This window comes from Typopeltis vanoorti, chromosome 12, assembly GCF_054136105.1.
Source record: "Typopeltis vanoorti isolate ZY-2024b chromosome 12, IOZ_Tvanoo_1.0, whole genome shotgun sequence".
Classification (NCBI taxonomy): Eukaryota; Metazoa; Arthropoda; class Arachnida; order Uropygi; family Thelyphonidae; genus Typopeltis; species Typopeltis vanoorti.
Window position 1 is genome coordinate 43,362,613 of NC_143560.1, and position 20,848 is coordinate 43,383,460.

A 20,848-nucleotide genomic window follows, 5' to 3' on the forward strand; every position below is an offset into this window, starting at 1 on the left:
GGTTGTTTTTAACTTGAGAGCGAGTTTCTTTTCATACAATCATCCTTATGCACACGATATTCCTTCCACACATCATCATTTTCTTACGAATCTCTCACTTAATTAGATTACACATCTATTTCACTCCTGATTATGATTTGCATAATTTAGTCTTTCCAGTTGGCAACATCTGTTTTCAAATCTTGTGTAGGATGAGAGGGACATTTATAAGTGCTTTTCAGCTGAGCTGGTTATTGTCCTGTAGATGTGGTAGAATTTTTGTTTTTCCCTCCCTTCATTCCAGGTTCTCCATTTCCCCATGCACAATAGACAAAGGCAAATTGGCAGCACATTATGGAAATAAGCTTGAACCACCATATGCCATCAAAATTGGTTTCACCATACTATGTCCTCATTTCTCTCTTCTCTCTCTCTCACTTTCTCTGTGATGGAAGAGTAGAAAAGGTATAAGGTATTAAAATTGCATAATAGAAGAATATATTTTTATTTTTCATTCATCTAGATATAAAAGTGATAGTGTATAGTTTGGATTAATGGCTTTAGCAAGGATTCAAAAAGCCAACTCCAATATATTCATGAATCGAGCTTTCCAGGGATTTTTATTTGTTATTTATTATTTATTTTGAATATCATAGATTTTCAGTTTCTGTGATGACTTTTGTTGATGGACGTTTTACAGAACATTAAATGTATTGCAATATATAGAGAGAAAGAAGACAAGGATATAGATTATTGTCATCATTTCTTGTTGTGCACTCTTCAGGAATACACTAGATATTATGATAGATGAATAAAATGAATTCTTCATTACTGGTTTCTTATTTGCAGTTTTCTTCCTAATGGACCTTTTATGTATAAAATTTCCATTATTATCAGCTGTTATGTCTTCTACATATGCATAGGTGCTGTTGATTATTCATAATAGCACTTAACAGTATAAACAACACCAAAAAGGAAAAAATACATATAATGAACATATTAATATTTTGCTGATTTTCTATTCAGCATCTTCTGAGCACAAATTATAATTTTGAAAGCACACAGTACTGAACTAAATAATTATGGAAAACAATTCAAACTAACTGAAACAGAACTAATGCTCACACATAGCACCCTGTATGGGCCAAATAACAATCTAAAATGGGAGGTATACTTCCAAACATCTCCCATTTCAGTGATCATAACATATCTGATCATTTCTTCTTACACATTGAGAACTGCTAAGAAATATATTGAAAGAAGGTTGTCACTCCAGAATTGAATTAAAGGTAAGTTTTAGTTTGATTAATGCGTAGCTGTATTGTGTATATTTAAATTAAGTTGCATTTTTTAAGATAGTTATAACTGAGTGGCTTTTGATTGACTTGTGTTAGTTTCATGTGAAGTTTTGTTTATTGTTGCATTTTGTTGAGCTTAGACAGGATGGTGGTTAGAATGAAGTCATCACATTGGATAGCTTATAAGTCAGGCATCTTAAGCAGTGTGGATTTTATGAGAATATCTAATTAATGGGAATATAATATGCAGTCCTAGGGAAATATTTGGGCATGTATTTGTTGAGAAGGTGAATAATAGAAACGAATTAAGGAGACATCTTCAGGGAGTACAAGCTAACACTTGGAACACACACACAAAGACATCACAATATCAAATGAAACACATGGATATAAGACTATAGTCCTGTCTAGGTGGGGAGCCCTCTGTGGACATCTGTAGGAGGCCTTGTTATAAATAGGAATCTCTGAGGACTAATGTTCATCATATTTTGGGAAGTTTCTTGCATCCATATTTATTTAAATTAGGCTGATTTCTGAGGGTAGATGCAGATTCTAAAAATAGTCTTTCTTTTCTAAATTCGCTTTAATGAAGCGTGGTATTTTTTTTTTCCCAGTTGATCCTATGAGTCTTGCAGACCATGCATTGGATACGATACTGATCATGTGAAAAACTTCAAGAATGTCTTGAACACCCATGACATCAAAAGTTGCAAGATATTAGCAATGCATGTAAAATGGTAACAGATTGTTTGATTAAGCTTTCATCTGTTTAACTCTGAGAGTTAAGAGGATAAATTAGGTGGGGATTAAATGGATGATTAGTATCATTAAGTAAGAATTCTAAAAGGAACATTTTGTTGGTTTCCAGACCATTCATTCCAATCACCCACCACTCTCTATGCAAAAAATCTACTCCTCACCCAACCCATTGGTCATACCTACCTTATAGAGCTTCTAGGGAAGGCCTCTTGATCTCTCCCTGTCTCCAGATATTCTATGAAAAATCTCATCCACATTAATCTGGTAATTATCCTTTACCAACTTATATGTCTTGACCATGTCTCCCCTCATCCTTCTATCCAGTAGACTCTGTAATTCGCATTCTCTCAATCTGTCCTCATATTCCACATTCCAGAGACCAGAAACCAACTTGGTCAATCATCACTGAACCCTCTCCAATATCTCATCATCTTTTTAAAAACCAACAACCAAATATGTGCACAGTAATCCATATGCACCCTAATAAAAGCCTTATACAATGGAATAAAAACATCTTTAATTAAAAGAAACACACGTATTAACCACAGTGAAAATTATTTAATTGTAAATATTTCATCCTAAGTATCTTAGGACATCATCAGTACTGTAGTTTTAAACAATAATGGGAATAACATACAGTTAGGGCGTATGATTACAATAGAATCTCATTAAACGTGCATAACGTGCTACAGTAGCAAAAAAAAAATTAATTAATTTAAAAAAATAATAATAATTATTTAACACAATTTTGTATGACAATTTCCCATACTTTAGGAATAGTAAGAACGTCGTTGTGGTTTAAGTTTGGTCTATGTAGTAGGGCTTCAGAACTTTCTTTGTATAAACGTTCATGTTTATATAAAAATCTATGTAAAAGTTTAGACTTTTCCCAATGGATCCTATGGTTTGGATTTTCAATTCCATGCTGAGAGAGGCCAGATTTCTGCGGTTTAAAAAGACGAATGTGGTCTTGATGTTCCGAGATGCGTTTCTGAGCAGACCTACCTGTCTGTCCAAAGTAAGATAATTTGCATGAGCATGGAATCTCATAAACGCCAGGCAACATCAAAGGTGAGAGTTTGTCCTTAGGAGAAGGTAACAAGTTGTAAATTTGGTTGATAGGTTTGTAAGTAGTGGCAAAATTGTATTTCTTTATAATTTTAGAAAGATGTTCTGAGATGCCTTTAATGTAAGGTATGGGAATCCTATGGACTTCTTCCTGTCTGGTTTGATGTGTGGAGAAGTGACTACATGATTTTTTGAGTTGTTTTAGGATTATATCCATTTAGGGTGGCTGTATTTTTGATTACTTCTAATTCCTGGTTTAAAGATTCTTCAGAGGAGCAGAATTTGTGTGCTCTGGAAACTAGTGATTTAATAATGCCAGATTTCTGAGATGGATGATGAGCAGAAGAATTGTGAATGTAGCGACCTGAGAATGTAGGCTTGCGTAAGACAGATGTGGCGATGGAACCGTCTTCTTTTCTTTGGATGTGTAAATTTAAAAAGGAGATACCCTGTGGATATTCTTTTTCTAACGTAAAGTTGATGCGATGATGAAGAAGGTTAATTTTATCTAGAAACAGTTGTAATTCATGTTCGGGATGATCCCAGACTGCAAATACGTTGTCGACATATCTTAACCAAATTTTTGGTTTGGGTTCAAAAGTGAATATTTTTTCCTCAAGGTGTTCTAGAAACAAGTTTGCTAGGTTTGGTGATAAAGGAGATCCCATTGCTGTTCCTTCTTCTTGCTTGTAAATTTGACCTTTCCAGGTGAAATAACCTGATGCAATAACAAACTTGAACAATTCACTATATCAGACGGAAATTTTGATGTTGCCTGGCGTTTATGAGATTCCATGCTCATGCAAATTATCTTACTTTGGACAAACAGGTAGGTCTTTTCAGAAACGCATCTCGGAACATCAAGACCACATTCATTTTTTTAAACCGCAGAAATCTGCCCTCTCTCAACATGGAATTGAAAATCCAAACCATAGGATCCATTGGGAAAAGTCTAAACTTTTACATAGATCTTTATATAAACATGAACGTTTATACAAAGAAAGTTCTGAAGCCCTACTACACAGACCAAACTTAAACCACAATGACGTTTTTACTATTCCTAAAGTATGGGAAATTGTCATACAAAATTGTGTTAAATATTTTTTTTTAAATTAATTAATTTTTTTTTTTTTTTGTACTACTGTAGCACGTTATGCACGTTTAATGAGATTCTATTGTAATCATACGCCCTAACTGTATGTTATTCCCATTATTGTTTAAAACTACTGTACTGATGATGTCCTAAGATACTTAGGATGAAATATTTACAATTAAATAATTTTCACTGTGGTTAATACGTGTGTTTCTTTTAATTATGATCGCACCACAGGTTTCGTTATTTAAAAAAAAAAAAAAAAAAAAAATCTTTATTTTTACATGTCATTGTTTTCTGCATCATTCCCATAATCCACTGTGTTGTCCTCCACGATCACCCCCAGATCTTTCATCTCCTCCACCCTTCTAAAATATTCCAAACAATCCTATATACTGCATTGCATCTTTGATTCCTAAATTTAAAATCTTACACTTTGCTACAATAAACTGACATCCCCACACTCTTGCTCATTCAGCCAGTCCGTTCAAGTCTTCTTGCTAGGCTATAGCATCTGCCCTACTTCACATAACTCTGTCCAACTTTGCATCATCTGAAACAACTCTATATGACAATTTAAGCCCCTTCCAGTGTCATTTACATACAAATTGATCAACAATGTGCCCAAAACAGACTCTTTTGGCAAACACTAGTAACTTTCCTCTTCTGGGATATCAGTCTTCACACACACACACACACACACACACACACACACACACACACACACACACACCCTGTTGATCAGACAGCCAATCTTCAATCCAATGCGCTAATCTGCTGTCTAACCCTATTTGTTTCAATTTAATTACTAGTTTGTCATGTGGCAATCTATCAAAAGCTTTTGCTAAATCTAAATATAACTACTGTATGTGCATCTCCCATTGTCCAATATATTCATCACCTTGTTATAATAAGTAAGCAAATTGCTAAAATATAATCTTCCTTTAGCAAACTCATGCTGTCCATTAAAAGAGAATTCTACTGCTGTCTACGCAGTTCTGAATCCTTGTCTTCACTAGCTTCTCCAACACCATGACCACAACTCCAGACAAGCAGATTGGCTTATAATTCAAAGTGGTGCATGGTTGCAATGGATTACCATTGGATGTTATGAGTGCAAGCAGTGTGAATGAATTCAAAAATATGTATGATAACTGGTGGCGTGTAGTATGTGGCCTCCCTCGATGAGTCCATGACTCCCTGGAGGTCTCTCTTAATAATAAATAAGCAGATTACTAAAACATGATCCTTTATTGAATCCATGCTGTCCATTAAAGAGAATTTTAATGCTATCAACCCAGTTCTAATTCCTTGTCCTGACTAGCTTCTCCAACACCTTGACCACAAGTCCAGACAAGCAGATTGGCTTATAATTCAAACTTTAGTCTTATCACCCCTTTTTGAAGTAGAACAATTTTGCCATCTTTCCACTTCTTTGGAACCTAGGCTAATCTAAGACTCATGTTAAAAATGTACATCGAAACTGTTAACTCTTTGGAACATTCTCTCCAGACACGCAGTGATATACCATCAAGTTCCTTGGACTTGTTGACATCAAGTTTACTCAATTCCTCATATACCTGCTGCTCACTTATCATCCTTGGTTCCTCTCCCATTTCCACTGCTCTCAAGTTCTGCATTATATTAAAATCACAAGGATGGAATACTTTAATGAAATGCTCATTAAACACCTCTACTATATCTTCCTCAGTATTTATCATTCTCCCATTATCACTGATCAAGTTCATCCTCCCATAATTATTCTTTCTTCTACTGACTGCTTATGAAAAAACTCCCTAGGATTTATTTTAGCCTCATTTGCTAACTACTGCTCATACTACACTTTTGCTAACCTTACCAAGTGCATCACCTTTGTTTCTTGCTCATTGTACTTCCCATGACTAATTATCTCTACTCATCTTGTGCTGCCTCCACAATGCCTTTTTCTTCCAGAATGCATGTTACACCTCTTCACTCATCCATTTTAAACCGACCTTATTTGATCTCCTGACCTTTGGAATGCACTCAGTCATTGCCTGTGACAATCGTTATTATATATATATATATATACAGGAGTGCACCAAGGGTATTTGCCGCCCGGGTACAAACTTTTATCAGCTGCCCCTTAAAAAAATAACTAAAAGAAATTGCATGTAGTATTTACTACAATAAAATATCACTGTTGCCGCCCGGGTGTGCGGCGCACCCTCGGGTTGGAGTGGCCCTGTATATATAGATACTTGAGACTATGCAGCATTAATTTCTTTCCCATTTAATTCTTCATTCCATATTACCGAAAGCTCTCTCCCGAGTTTGTCATAATCATCGTTATCAAATTCCTGATATGTACCCTCAAGGGATGTACAGGATATGATAGTACTACATGAAAAACTTACATCATTACTAATTTCCTATCTACAATTTTCCTCCAAATCAATCTGTTACCTGTCAAGAACTCCAACATTATCAGATCTTATATTTCTGTCTTCTGAGGCACTTTTTGCTGTATCAGCCCACATATATCTTAAGTTTTAAAAGAGGTAAACCGTGAGTAGACATAACTATACATAAAAATATAACGGAAAAACTCACGTAGAAAAATTATTTAATGGTATAATTTTCGCCCGTGTGTCACAGGCATCTTCAGTACAATTAGGCACAAAAATTAAACATTAACTGACAATTCCAAAAAGCACCACCTAAGTAGCTGGTGTAAGATAACTAAAAAGGTCAATAACTTTCCTAAAAAAAAAAATAATAAATAAATAAATAAAAAAAAAAAAAATTAATACAATAAAAAGTTAGGAAAGATTAGCTGATTTGTAAAGTACTATCTCCCATAAAGGGGATAGACGTAAGCCATCGGATCTGTTTAAGTTAGGAGAATGAAGTAGAGTTTCACATGCTTCTTTATAAAGGCGTTCCATGAGAAACTGACTTTTGTGAAGAACTCTTGTCTTTTTCCAATGAACTCTGTGTCTAGTGAAGATGGCATGTTCTGCAAGTCCAGACTTTTCAGGTTTAAAGTATTCAATATAAGATTGGTGTTCTTCTAGCCGAATGGAGGCAGATCTTCCCGTTTGTCCGAAATAACATAATCCACAAGAGCACGGAATCTGGTAGACACCTGGATGATTGAGATGTGGAAGCTTGTCCTTTGGAGAAGCGAGAAAGGTGGAGATTTTTCTAAACGGTCGAAAGGCAACAAAAATATTCAGTGGTTTTAAAATTTTTGCTATACGTTCACTGATGCCTTGTATATAAGGGATGGTAATGCGCGTTATTTCCTCTGTGTTTGAAGAGGGAGACTTATTAAATCTACTCAAAGTTCTTTTAATGAAGCAATTCTTATAGCCATTAGATAGAAAGGAAGAAGTTATATATCGTATTTCTTTCTGTAAAAGATCGTCTGTAGAACAAAAGGAGTGGGCCCGATGAAATACGATATATAACTTCTTCCTTTCTATCTAATGGCTATAAGAATTGCTTCATTAAAAGAACTTTGAGTAGATTTAATATGTCTCCCTCTTCAAACACAGAGGAAATAACGCGCATTACCATCCCTTATATACAAGGCATCAGTGAACGTATAGCAAAAATTTTAAAACCACTGAATATTTTTGTTGCCTTTCGACCGTTTAGAAAAATCTCCACCTTTCTCGCTTCTCCAAAGGACAAGCTTCCACATCTCAATCATCCAGGTGTCTACCAGATTCCGTGCTCTTGTGGATTATGTTATTTCGGACAAACGGGAAGATCTGCCTCCATTCGGCTAGAAGAACACCAATCTTATATTGAATACTTTAAACCTGAAAAGTCTGGACTTGCAGAACATGCCATCTTCACTAGACACAGAGTTCATTGGAAAAAGACAAGAGTTCTTCACAAAAGTCAGTTTCTCATGGAACGCCTTTATAAAGAAGCATGTGAAACTCTACTTCATTCTCCTAACTTAAACAGATCCGACGGCTTACGTCTATCCCCTTTATGGGAGATAGTACTTTACAAATCAGCTAATCTTTCCTAACTTTTTATTGTATTAATTTTTTTTTTTTTTTATTTATTTATTTATTTATTATTTTTTTTTTTTAGGAAAGTTATTGACCTTTTTAGTTATCTTACACCAGCTACTTAGGTGGCGCTTTTTGGAATTGTCAGTTAATGTTTAATTTTTGTGCCTAATTGTACTGAAGATGCCTGTGACACACGGGCGAAAATTATACCATTAAATAATTTTTCTACGTGAGTTTTTCCGTTATATTTTTATGTATAGACACATATATCTTGGTCTTCCTCTGGGTATTTTTTCTGCCAACCTGGCAGGGAACACTTGTTAATCTTTCCCATTCTAATGAAGTGACCATACCACCTGAGATTAGCACTGCTAATACATTCCTGGATGCTAACAATGTTAACTTCTTTCCTAATATCCTCATTTTTAATATGATATTGCCACTGATGCCATCTGGTTACACCTCTAATCTTTCTCAGGACTGTCATATCTGTGGTCTCTAGTCTTTGGAGTTTGTCATAATCATCCGCTTATTCTACATATAAATCTTTCTTACAAAAGGCCTGACTGCCCACCACCCAAGTGATCACTTCATGGCCACTTTCACTAACTGGAAGAAAATATCAAAACAATATGGAGAAGAACAATATCTTCTGATAAGATAATCAAATTCAAGACTTCAGTAAATATATGGTCTCTGTTACATACTGCTTAAGGTGGTTGTCCTTTAAAAATTCAATTAATTCATTCTCTTTGGTTACTGATATCTTCATTCCAGTCTATATTACCATAATTGAAATTGCCAATAATGATCACCCCTTTTCTTATTAACCAGACCAATTTGCTTAAATATTTCATCCTATTCACTTCCACTTCACACCATACTGTTTCAAAACCATTGTCAGTATTTGCTCCATGCATCTCCACCCTATATGGGCATAACTCCTCTGTCATCATCAATAGAACTCCTCCTTCCTTTTTGCTGCCTTGTCTTTTTTCACAAAAGACTACATATCCCTCCATTTCTATTCCTGTCAGAATGTCATCCTCGTTCAATCATGTCTTACTTATACTAACAATTTTTGGAAGAATGAACTCTATCAATGCTACAATGTTTTGAATACTTCTAGCATTGGTAATCATACATGCTCTATAGTTCATTTCTGTTTTTATAACAAGTCTCACTGTCCCCACTTCTCAGATACGACTTGTCCACATTCCCCCTTGTCCATTCCTGTCTATCATCACTGATATTGCAACCCCACATCCTTGACTATGTTAACTCTTTCTTGCACAATCACACATCTACTCCTAAAGCCATCATCTACACTTCTAATGTAGTATCTTGCTGTCCACCCTGTGTTTCTTCTCTCTCTCTCACCTCTTCATTCACAAACTTGTCTACCTTACTCTCCTGCTCTTCCACAGCACTTCTTGTTTCTTCAGGTCATACTTCCACTTCAGTCATAACTTGCTCTTGCAGCAACAGTTTCTCCAACTGACACACTAAATCCATTGAAATGTAGCTCATCTCTTTTATATAGCTCTATCTGCCCCTCAAATTCAACCCACACATTCATAAAATGAACTCCTTTCTCCTCCTGTAATGTATAACACTGAGCAACAAAAGAAAACAATGGATGAAAATTAAAATTAGCAATGAATGTGTGAAACCCAGGCCTGCAAAAGTGAGATTTGTTAAAGATAAAGACCAGATTTGGTGCAAAATGATGCCTTGCTTTTCACAGTACTGAGATAGAGTGTGTAGCATTTTGGAATTCACTTTTGATGTAACTCATTTCTGATTTTTGCCAGAGTTCTGGATGGTATTCATTCATTGTGGGAAAAGCTAAATTTGATTTTTGTTTTCTTTTCTTTCAAAATCTTGAAAATATTCTGACATGCAGATCACTCTGGAACAGTCTGTATGACCAACATAATAAACACCACACACATACAGTGAATCTTGTAGATCCCATTTTTTTTGGAGTGGGGAGTGGAGAGATAAAGAGATTTCATAGGCTATAAGAATCTGAGGAAACATTACAGATTAGAGACTTTTGATTTGTGGTCCATAAACTAAATTTAATTAGGAATAATTGCAATAGGCTGTCCGAATTTTGGGAGATGATTCTGCTGTTGATTTATTTTTTTAACACATATGCTTATGGCATAATGGACAAAATGTTGTGGCTTTACAGGAGGATTTGAATAGATTTGGTAAGTGTGCTACAGTATGGAACTGCTGATTTAATGTTGCAAAGTGTAAGATTCTGATTGGTAAACAACAACAGGATTCAAAATATACATATGGTGGGGAAATTTTGGAGAGAAGCCGAGGAGAAAAGAGACCTTGAAGTTGTGGTGAACGAGGATTTGAAGTTCATAGCTCACAAGGTACAAGCTGTCATCGTATCAGATTATGCAATGATGCAGAGGACCTTAACCTACAAAAAAAAAAAAAAAAAAGACATTCTGGTTCCATTGTATAAAGCTTTGATCAGGCCTTGTATGGATTATTGTACACAGATTTGGTCTCCTGGTTTTCATGGTGATGAAAATATATTGGAAATGGTCCAGAAAAGACTGACTAAGATGATAATAACTGGTCTTTGGGATATGAAGACAGATTGAGGTAATGCAGTTTGCAAAGCTTTGTGAATAGGAGGAAGAGAAGGGATATGATTGAGACATGTAAGTTGGTAACTGAGTTAATGTGGAAGGGGGACATCCCTGGAAGCTGTATAAGGAAGGTGCAAACAGGAGCACAAGGAGCAGGTTCTTTGCATAGAGAGTGGTTGGTGAGTGAAATGTATTGCATGACATGGTGAATGCTGATACATCATTATTATTAATAATATCTTACCTCCATGGAGTCAAAGGACTCATTGTGGAAAATTTATACTCTAAAGAACCTGCTTCTGCTGCTCACACGCTTCTTATACAGCTTCTATGGATGGCCTCTGGCAGTACCCTTGCCTTCCTCTACTTTATGAAATATCATTTCAACATTAATCTGGTAACAACCCCCTCACCAACTTATATGTCTTAATCATATCCCCTGTTCTTCTGTTTACAAGGCTCTGTAAGTTGTATTCCCTCAATCTCTCCTCCTATCTGACATTCCATAGACCTGACACCTTAGTAAATGTTCTCTGGACCTTCTCCAATACATCCCCCTGAAAACCAGGTGACCAAATCTGTATATAGTAGTCCATATGTTGCCTGATGAAAGCCTTATACAGGGGAACCATAATTTCTTTGCTTCTGCATGTCAATGTCCTCTTCATTATTGCCATATCTGTTGGGATATTCTTACAATTTTAACAATGTGACCCCTAAACTTTAAGTCTCTGTCCACCATCACTCCCAGATCTCTCATCTCCTGCACCTCCTTCAAAATTTCTCCATTAATTGTATACTCTGCATCCCAACCTTGCCTAACAAATTTCAAGCCCTTGCATGTTGCAACATTAAACTGATAGCTCCAATCATTTGCCCACTCACATAGTTTACTCAGATCATCCTGCAAAGTCACAATATCTGTTCTACTTCTCACAACCCTTCCCAACATTGGATCATCAGCAAACATTTCCACTTAAGCTGGTTTTAGTGTCATACAAGATAAACAATAATAGTACCAAAACTAATCCCTGTGGACGCCACTTGTAACCTTCCTCTTTTGGGATAACACTCTTCCATATACAATTTGCTGATACCCATCTAACAACCAATCGGCTATCCAACTTACCAGTTTTTTTATCTAATCCCATCTATTTCAGTTTAGCTACTAGCTTGTCATGTGGCAGTCTATCAATCTATCAAAGACTGAAAAATCCAAGCACACCACTGTATATGCATCTCCTTAATCAACTGAATTTGTCACCTTGTTGTAATATGTAAGCAGATTACTGAAACCCGACCTCCCGATAACAAACCCATGCTGACCATCATATAGAATACTGCTATTATCAACCCCCTTCTCAATCCTAGTCTTCACCAACTTTTCTAATAACTTAACAATAATCCCAGGCACACAGATTAACCTATAACTTGTAGCCTTAGTCTTATCCATCAACCTCGTGAAGTGGAACAATTTTCCCCCACATCCTCCATTCCTTTGAAATGGAGGATGTTGCAAGACTCTCTCTCTCTCTCTCTGTTGCAAGACTCATGTTAAATAATGGTATCAAAGGTGCTATTAATTTTATAGAGCATTCCCTCAAAACACATGGTGATATACTGTCAAATCTGATTGTCTTATTAATATCAAGTTTACTTAATTCCTCAAATACTTCCTGCTCATTCCCTATAATTCCCTCCTCTGCCATACCTTCTACTCCAGCTTCTTCTGATATTGCCATGACTAGGATGAAATACTCTGATAAATTGATTATTGAATAATTCAGCTATATCCTCTGTATTGGTTACCAATCTGCCAGTGTCATCAACTGAGTCAACTAATCATTACCAAAATTCATCTTGTTTTGCCTTCATAGTGCTGCCTTCTTCTTCTTCCAGATTTCATGTTTAATCTCTTCATTCATCCATTTTTTACTCCTACCTTGTTTAGTTGGGATATACTCAGCCATTGCTGCTGTTAAATAGCTCTTGATCAATGCCCATGCAGTGTTTATATCCTTCCCACTCAATTCCTCTTCCGATACTATAGCTCACAGTTGCCTCCTAAGCTTTTCATAATAATTGGCCTCTGATGATATAACCAGATCTAAGACTCTTAACTGTAGTGTGCCCTCTGTTATGTTACTCCCTAAGATTGTTGTCTCTTAAGAACTTGAGAAATTCATTCTCCTCATTCCTTGATGCTATCTCTTCATTCCAATCAATATTACCATAGTTGAAATCACTCGTAATGATCACCCTTTGCTTGCTTACTAGGCCAAGTTGCCCATACTTTTCTTTGTCTCCACATTCCCTGACCTCTAGCAACATCCCACCAAATATCTCATTCTATCAACCTCCACTTCACATTCTATCAAATCCTCTTCCGATACTATAGCTCACAGTTGCCTCCTAAGCTTTTCATAATAATTGGCCTCTGATGATATAACCAGATCTAAGACTCTTAACTGTAGTGTGCCCTCTGTTATGTTACTCCCTAAGATTGTTGTCTCTTAAGAACTTGAGAAATTCATTCTCCTCATTCCTTGATGCTATCTCTTCATTCCAATCAATATTACCATAGTTGAAATCACTCGTAATGATCACCCTTTGCTTGCTTACTAGGCCAAGTTGCCCATACTTTTCTTTGTCTCCACATTCCCTGACCTCTAGCAACATCCCACCAAATATCTCATTCTATCAACCTCCACTTCACATCATACGATGAGTCTTTGACTCCATGAGGTCTTGGGGTAATAATAATACTAATTCAAACCATTGCCACTTTTTTCTCCTTGTATCTCAACCTTGCACAGATATAATTCCCCTATTATCATCAGTAGCATTTCATACCTTCATGAAAAACATCATATCCCTCCATTTCTATTCCCATCAAGATGTCATTCTCAGCCAACCATGTTTCACATATTTCAACTATTTTTGGACACATAGACTCAATCAGTGCAACAATTTCATCTCCTTTATTTCTGACGCTCATGGCATTCATAAATATACATAACACTTCATTTCTTGGAGTCATTAAATGTGTTTAAAGCACAGTTTGATGGGCTTTATGTGTAAGAGTGTGTGCCTCTCACAGTGAATCTTTTGACTCCATTGAGGTATAATAATAATAATTCTGTTTAATTATTTCTTTATTGCCCATCAAACGATAATGGCATGTCAGACCTTTCTACCTGTATTGTTGTAAAATCATATTATGTATTCTGTTATTATATTAAAATTGACAACTTTATGTTATTTAACTGATGGCTTTGCAAGCAGGCCAAATCTTTTGCAATAAATAAATAAATAATTACATTAAATATGTTAAATGTTTTTTTTTTAATTTTTTTTTATCATATCTTCACCTTATGTTTCATTAAGGTCTGATTTTATTAATCACTTTACAAGAAATTTCATTGCTTTCATATACTAAACAGAATCGGTTATTTTTCATCAGTCATACTGTCTGTGTGCATCTAATTTTGTTTTTGTGTGCCATTTATATATATATTTTTATTATTATTATTTTTTTCAGGGAATTATACAGAATGTCACCATGGGACCAAAGACATTAACAAATTGGACTATAACACCTATTCCCCTAGATAGACCAACTTTAGATTATATTGGTAAATTAGAGAACATCCATTCACAAAATATGATAAGTACTACTGATGTTCCTGCATTTTATGTTGGCAAATTTGTAGTTCCATCTGCTCCACTTCTTGATACCTTTTTAAGACTTGATGGGTGGCATAAGGTATGAAATAAATAGTTTGAAGATGTATATGGAATGAAATACAAAAGACTTACTTTTACAACTCTGTTTTCAAAACTGTTTTAAAGTTTAGTGTATAGCCCATTTTATTCTGAAAAATCTAGAAAAGAAAATTTCTTAAGAATTTTGAAGTAAAGAGGGAAATAAAAAATGAGGAAAAACCTGAATAAAACATAATGCATCATACTTCATCAGAAAATTATTGCATAGTGATATATACGTTTATTAAATATTTTGCTTTAACATTTTTAATGAATACACCATGCTAATTATATTGTTAGAATACTACCAGACTTCTGTCTGCATTATTATTTTTTTTATAGTGCATAATATATAGTGCATATATATATTTTTATTAAATTATTTTGCTTTAACATTTTTAATGAATATGGCATGGTAATTATATTGTTATTACTACCAGACTTCTGAAAAGTCAATTGATTGTGTGAATCCCATACTAACTGCCATAGTGACTTTCATACTATACCTTGAATACATTCACATCATTCCTTACTCTCTCTTTCTGTCCTCCCTCAATGTATTATACTCACTTAGTCACTCATACACTACATTTAGAAAACCTCTTCTCTCTCTCTCTCTCTCTCTCTCTCTCTTTACTTGGCATCTATTTCATTCATTCATTCATTCATCCTTAAAAGGAGACCATTCCTCCTTAAATACTGTTTCAAAGCACAGAGGTAGATGAGATGATGAAAGAGGTAGACAAGAATTTGGTTTGGTACATCTGAAGCTGGATTATAAACAGAGATGATGATTAGCAGTTTTTCATTTGTTTTTCTTAATGTGGCTCCCACCCATCAAAAGTTTATTTTTAAACATATAGTACATTCATACTATATGAGTGAGTTAAGGTTTTTTAAAATTTTTATTGATTTAATATTTCTTTGTAGAGCCTGTGTAGTTCAGTAGAAGTGGCATTTGCACTCTACAGTGCTTGACCGCACGAAGGAAGACTTATAAGTTTGAGTCTAGGCACTGACTAGAAGAACTTTTTAAGAGATAAATGCAAGGCAAATCAGAGTAGGAGTGAGAGAAAGTTTTGGGAATGATAGAAGAGGAGAGTATAGAAACAATGGGAGAGAGGGAATGAGAGAGAGAGGTATGGGAATGCTAGAAGAGCAGAGAATAGAAACAGTAGAAGAGAGGGAGTGCAAGAGAGAGTTATGGGAATAATAGAGGGGAGAATGGAAACAATCAGAGAGGGGAAATGTGAAGGAGCTGGAACCAGGGATAGAGTGATGCCAGGACAGCAGGGAAGTAGGGGAACACAGAGAAAAAGAGTTAGAGGAGAGAGAGAGAGTGAGGAATGCAGGTGAGCAATCAAGGAACAGAATGGTTAGAGGTGTGATGTATGGAAACTTGATGATCTCAGGTGAGCAAGATAGGATGCCAAAGGTGTGTTTGTCTGGAGAGATGATAGAAAATGTGGCTATGACAATTAAGAAGGTTGAAAGGATGGATGAAACGATTGTGATGGTGAGCACGAATGACTTGAGAGGCAATGTAAATCGGGCGGCGAGAGATCTGAGATTCTTGCTTGAGGTTGTGCAAAAGAAAACACAGAGAGGAAAGATTGTGTGTGTTGCCCAGGTGTGATAGTGATGAGTTGAGCAGAAGGGCAGTAATACTGAATAGCATAATAGCCAGAATGTGTCAGAAGAGAGGATTGGAATATGTGGATGCTTGGAGGGAGTTTGAGAACAGAGGAGAACTGTATGTGAGAGACTGCTTGCATTTGAATAAGGAAGGATGAAGGCACCTGGAGAGATTGCTGTTTTTGTTTTCTGAACGAGTCAGTGTGTCAATACAGGGAAACTAGAATTCCTAGGGTGGATGGTATCAGGGGTGGCCTCTTGTGGGAATGGGTGCTTGGGGGAATGACACAGGTAACACTGAATCCAGTGGGGTCGAGAGGGGACAATGATAGGTATAGAAGCAGTGACATTTTTTATGCTCTCTACTAATGCCAGGAGTATCCAAAATAAAGGGGATGAATTGGCGCTGATAGCATCAGCCTGGCCAAAGATTATTGGGATCTCTGAGATGTGGTTGATGGAGGATGATATAACAGGAATTGAAGTAGCAGGGTACAGCATTTTTCAGCAGAATAGGAAAGGAAAACATGGTGGTGGAGTACTGCTTATAATAAGTGATGACTCTAAGAGTGGAGGCTTTGGAAGGCAGTGACACTAATGGTTTTGAAAGCATATGGTGTGAGGTAAAAGTGGCCAAGACAGGATATTTAGTGGGGTGTTGCTATAAACCAGGGAGCACAGTGGGTGGGAAGCAGATGTTTAGGCAGTTGAGCTTGGCAAGTGCAAGAAGAATGATTGTTATGGGAGATTTTAACTACAGCAGTATAAGCTGGGAGGAGGAAAATGCATGTAGTAGTAAGGGGATGGAATTTCTAGAATTATTGAGGAACAAATGTCTTAGACAACATGTAATAGAGGGAACAAGAGTTTTGAATTTGGTCATAACGTCAGAAGAGCTGATAATAAGTGAGATGACATCTCTCCCACCAGTTGGAGAGAGTGAACATGTGGTTTTGACTTGGAAGATGAATAGACATGCAGGTGTATGAAAGAAAAGGGAACGTATGTGGAATTATAAGGCAGGTGATCATAATAGTCTTAGGTATCAACTGGGGGCAGTTCCATGGAGAGCAGAATTGGAAGGTCAGGATATCATTAGTGCTTTGGAAATTGTGAAAGGATATTTATTAGCAGCAATAGTAAGCTGTATTCCACGAGTGAAGAAGCAGACACAATTTGGTATAAAGTGGATGACAAACAATATCAAACAGGTACTGCAGTTGAAAAAGATATTATAGAAGAGATATAAGGAGAGAGGTGGAGGGCAGATACATGAAGAATATAAGATGCAGGCCAGGAGAGTGACCAGTATGGTGAGGAAGGCAAAACTGGAATATGAGAAGAGATTGGCACTAAGATCCAAAGAAAATCCTAGGGAATTTTTCTATGTGGCCAGTAGGAGGAGAAATGATTGTGGAAGAAGTGGGATAAAAATGAGAATAGAGTGACTGATGCAGAGGATATAGTGGAGTTGTTCAGTGAGCACTTTATTGGAGTATTTCATCCTGGAGAAGAAAGTTTTAATACTAGAGGGATAGGGCAGGTTTAGAGTTTAGCAGTGCAAGAGGAGAGTATGTTCCAAATGCTGAGTATTCTGGATACTAGTAAAACTGTGGGACTGGATGGTATTTCACCACGGGTTTTGAGAGAATGTGCTAAAGAACTGACAGCTCTGTTGACCTGGCTCTTCAATAAAAGTCTGGCTGTGGGAAAGGTACCCAAGGAATGGAAGGAAGGTAAGATAGTGTTGCTGCACAGTGGTGGTAGCAGACTGGAAGTGTCTAATTATAGGCCAGTTTGTGTGTCATCAGTAGTTGTTAAGGTCTTGGAGAAATTAGTAAGGGAGACTATATACAGCATTGGGCAGATGAGGGTAATATTATTTGTGAAAATCAACGTGTATTTGTTAAGGGGAACTCTTGCTTTAATAATATGATTGCTTATTATAATAAAGTGCAAGAGCAGTTGATGAGGGCAAGGCATATACTGCCATTTTTTTAGATTTTGCAAAAGCGTTTGACAGTGTGTCACATGATAAGCTGATACTTAAGTTGCAGCACATGGGTTTAGATGTCGGGTTAGTCAACTGGATTCAGGATTGGCTGTCTGATAGGTATCAGAGAATTGTGTATGGTGGAGCAATATCAAGGAGGCAGAAGATTACAAGTGATGTTCCACAGGGCTCAGTACTGGGACCTGTATTGTTCAACCTTTATATCAATGACATTGTCAATGGATTACAAGGGGATATTCAGTTGTTTACGGATGATGTGAAGCTGGGAAGGGTTATCAGTAATAGTGCAGATGTGGCAGCTCTCCAAGAGGATTTGAATAAACTAGTCAAATGGGCAAATGAATGGGGGTGTCAATTTAATGCAGCAAAATGTAAAGTCTTGAAGTTTGGGAACTGTCGATGGGAGGATCCATACTCGATTGGAGGAGTTATATTGGAGGAAGTAGGGGAGACAAGAGATCTGGGAGTGATGATTGATAGAAAACTGAAATTCAGGGAGCATATTGCAAAGGTGGTAAAAGTAACCCAGAGGATTGCTGAATACTGAGAAGGACACTGACCTACAGAGATAAAAGGGTTATCATTCCATTGTATAAGACCCTGATCAGATCACACTTAGACTATTGTTCTCAGGTTTGGTCTCCAGGATTTGAAGGGGATAAATTAACTGTGGAATGGGTAAAGAGGCAGATAACAAAGATGGTTTCAGGACTGTACAATGTCAGTTTCGAGGATCGACTGAGGGGATGTGGATTGAAGAGTTTGGTGGATAGAAGAAGGAGAGGTGATATGATCAAGACTTTTAAACTGTTGAGAGGTAGTTACAGGGTAGACATTGGGGAGTTCTTTCGTTTAGTAGAACAGCTGGAAGGAGTGATGACAAGGGCCATCCCTGGAAGTTATGAAAGGAGGCTGTGAGCAAGAGGATCAGGAGTGGTTTCTTTGCATGGAGGGTGGTTGAACCGTGGAATGCATTGCCTGAGAGAGAGTGGTTAGAGCAGGAACAGTCAATGGGTTCAAGGAGTGGTATGATAAACTTTGTATTTCCTAAAAACGACCACCTATGATGAGTCTTTTGACTCCATTGAGGCCTGGATAATAATAATAATAATAATAATAATAATAATTTATTTTTACATAGTCTGGAACCCTTGCTAGAGACCAAACATGAAATTTTTTCAGTTAACTTGAGACTTCCAGTAATTAGGATGTGATGTTACACGGGATGATGGAATTCATCTCCCACCTAAAGACAATCACAAAAGTTTATGCTCATGGTGGGATTGAAACCCCCAGGCTGTTGGTTGGAAAGTGGATACGCTAATGGCCAACAAGACTGGCATGTTGCAGCAGGTCTAGGAATATAGAGTTTGGTAACAAGGAAATGTATTAGCAGATTGGCATAGCAAACAAGAAGGTAATCATTATGAACAATTTTAATTATCGTAACATAGACTGAACTAAAGAGGTTGCGTCTGTAAGCAAAGAAAAAAAAATTCTCAAGTTTTTGAGGAATAACTATTTTGAACATGTATTATAGAAAGCACATAAGAATCAATAATATTTTATTTGATCATTTCATCAGAAGATATTATGTGATTGGTGTGCTGAATCTTGCTCCTGTCGGTGAGAGTGACTGCAAGGCCAGCCATATGGGGACATCTTCTATGAGGTAAAGATATATATGTGAAACTACAAGGCCAGTGATTATGGAAAACTCAGGAGACAGCTTTGAGCAAAAACATAGAACGAGAGTTAGGTGGAAAGGAGATCATTGCTGCTTAGGCACTGGACAAGAATAGCAGCATTGTTTGAATGTATTCTTAGATCACAGCATTAAATCCAAAAGGCATGAAATGAATCATTGGAGAGATAAAGATGTAATCTAGAAAGGGAGTAAAAAAAAAAGAAGAAGAAGAAAGCATTATGGAGGCAGTATAGCATGAGAAATAATAATCAGTTACATGAGCAGTGTCAAGAACAGACTAGGAATATTACTTGGTTAGTAAGAATCAGAAATGCAGTATAGTCAATAGTTAACCTGTGTGTTTCAATGTATGGCCAGTAGAAGGAAGAATATTATTAGCTGATGAAAATGATACACTGAAAACCACTGAAGAGAATATAGTTGAACTATTTAATGAATAATTCATCAAGGTATTTCATCCTTTTAATTTTGACAAAATGAAAAGGATGCTCATGGTGGGATTCAAACCCCAAGGCTCCAAAATTCTATAGCTTGAGTTGCTAGAGAATTTTGGAGGAAGGGCTAGTAGTGATTGAGCAGGAGGTATATAAGAGATTATGTAACTTTGCCAGCCTGGTTGGCCAAATTGTTTGCATATCCATTCTCCATTGACATAGATGCTTGTATTATCTTTAGGTGAGAAAGAAATTTCATTTCTTGATGCAAGACCACCACCACCCTGATTATTGGAGACACCTGAAGTGGCCTAAAAAATCTCCATGTTTGTGCTCTAGAGTTCGGTCCTTAGATTATGTAAAAAATAAATAAAAATACAAAAAAAAAAAATAAATATATATGTCATCATCATCATCATCATGCATATCAAGGATTTAAGCCCTAGTGTGGCCTGTTCCTT

General features: G+C 36.5%; 1 protein-coding gene across 3 annotated transcripts in view; it reads left to right on the forward strand.

The window, feature by feature from the left end:
- The window catches only part of LOC150100738 (beta-galactosidase-like), a 381,618-nt gene that overhangs the window by 348,370 nt on the left and 12,400 nt on the right, over window positions 1-20,848 (forward strand). For all 3 annotated transcript variants that reach the window (XM_090401983.1, XM_090401982.1, XM_090401984.1), the window contains one exon: window positions 14,373-14,597. In XM_090401983.1, the coding sequence (XP_090258109.1) occupies window positions 14,373-14,597 (225 nt within the window). The remainder of the gene's footprint in view (window positions 1-14,372; window positions 14,598-20,848) is intronic.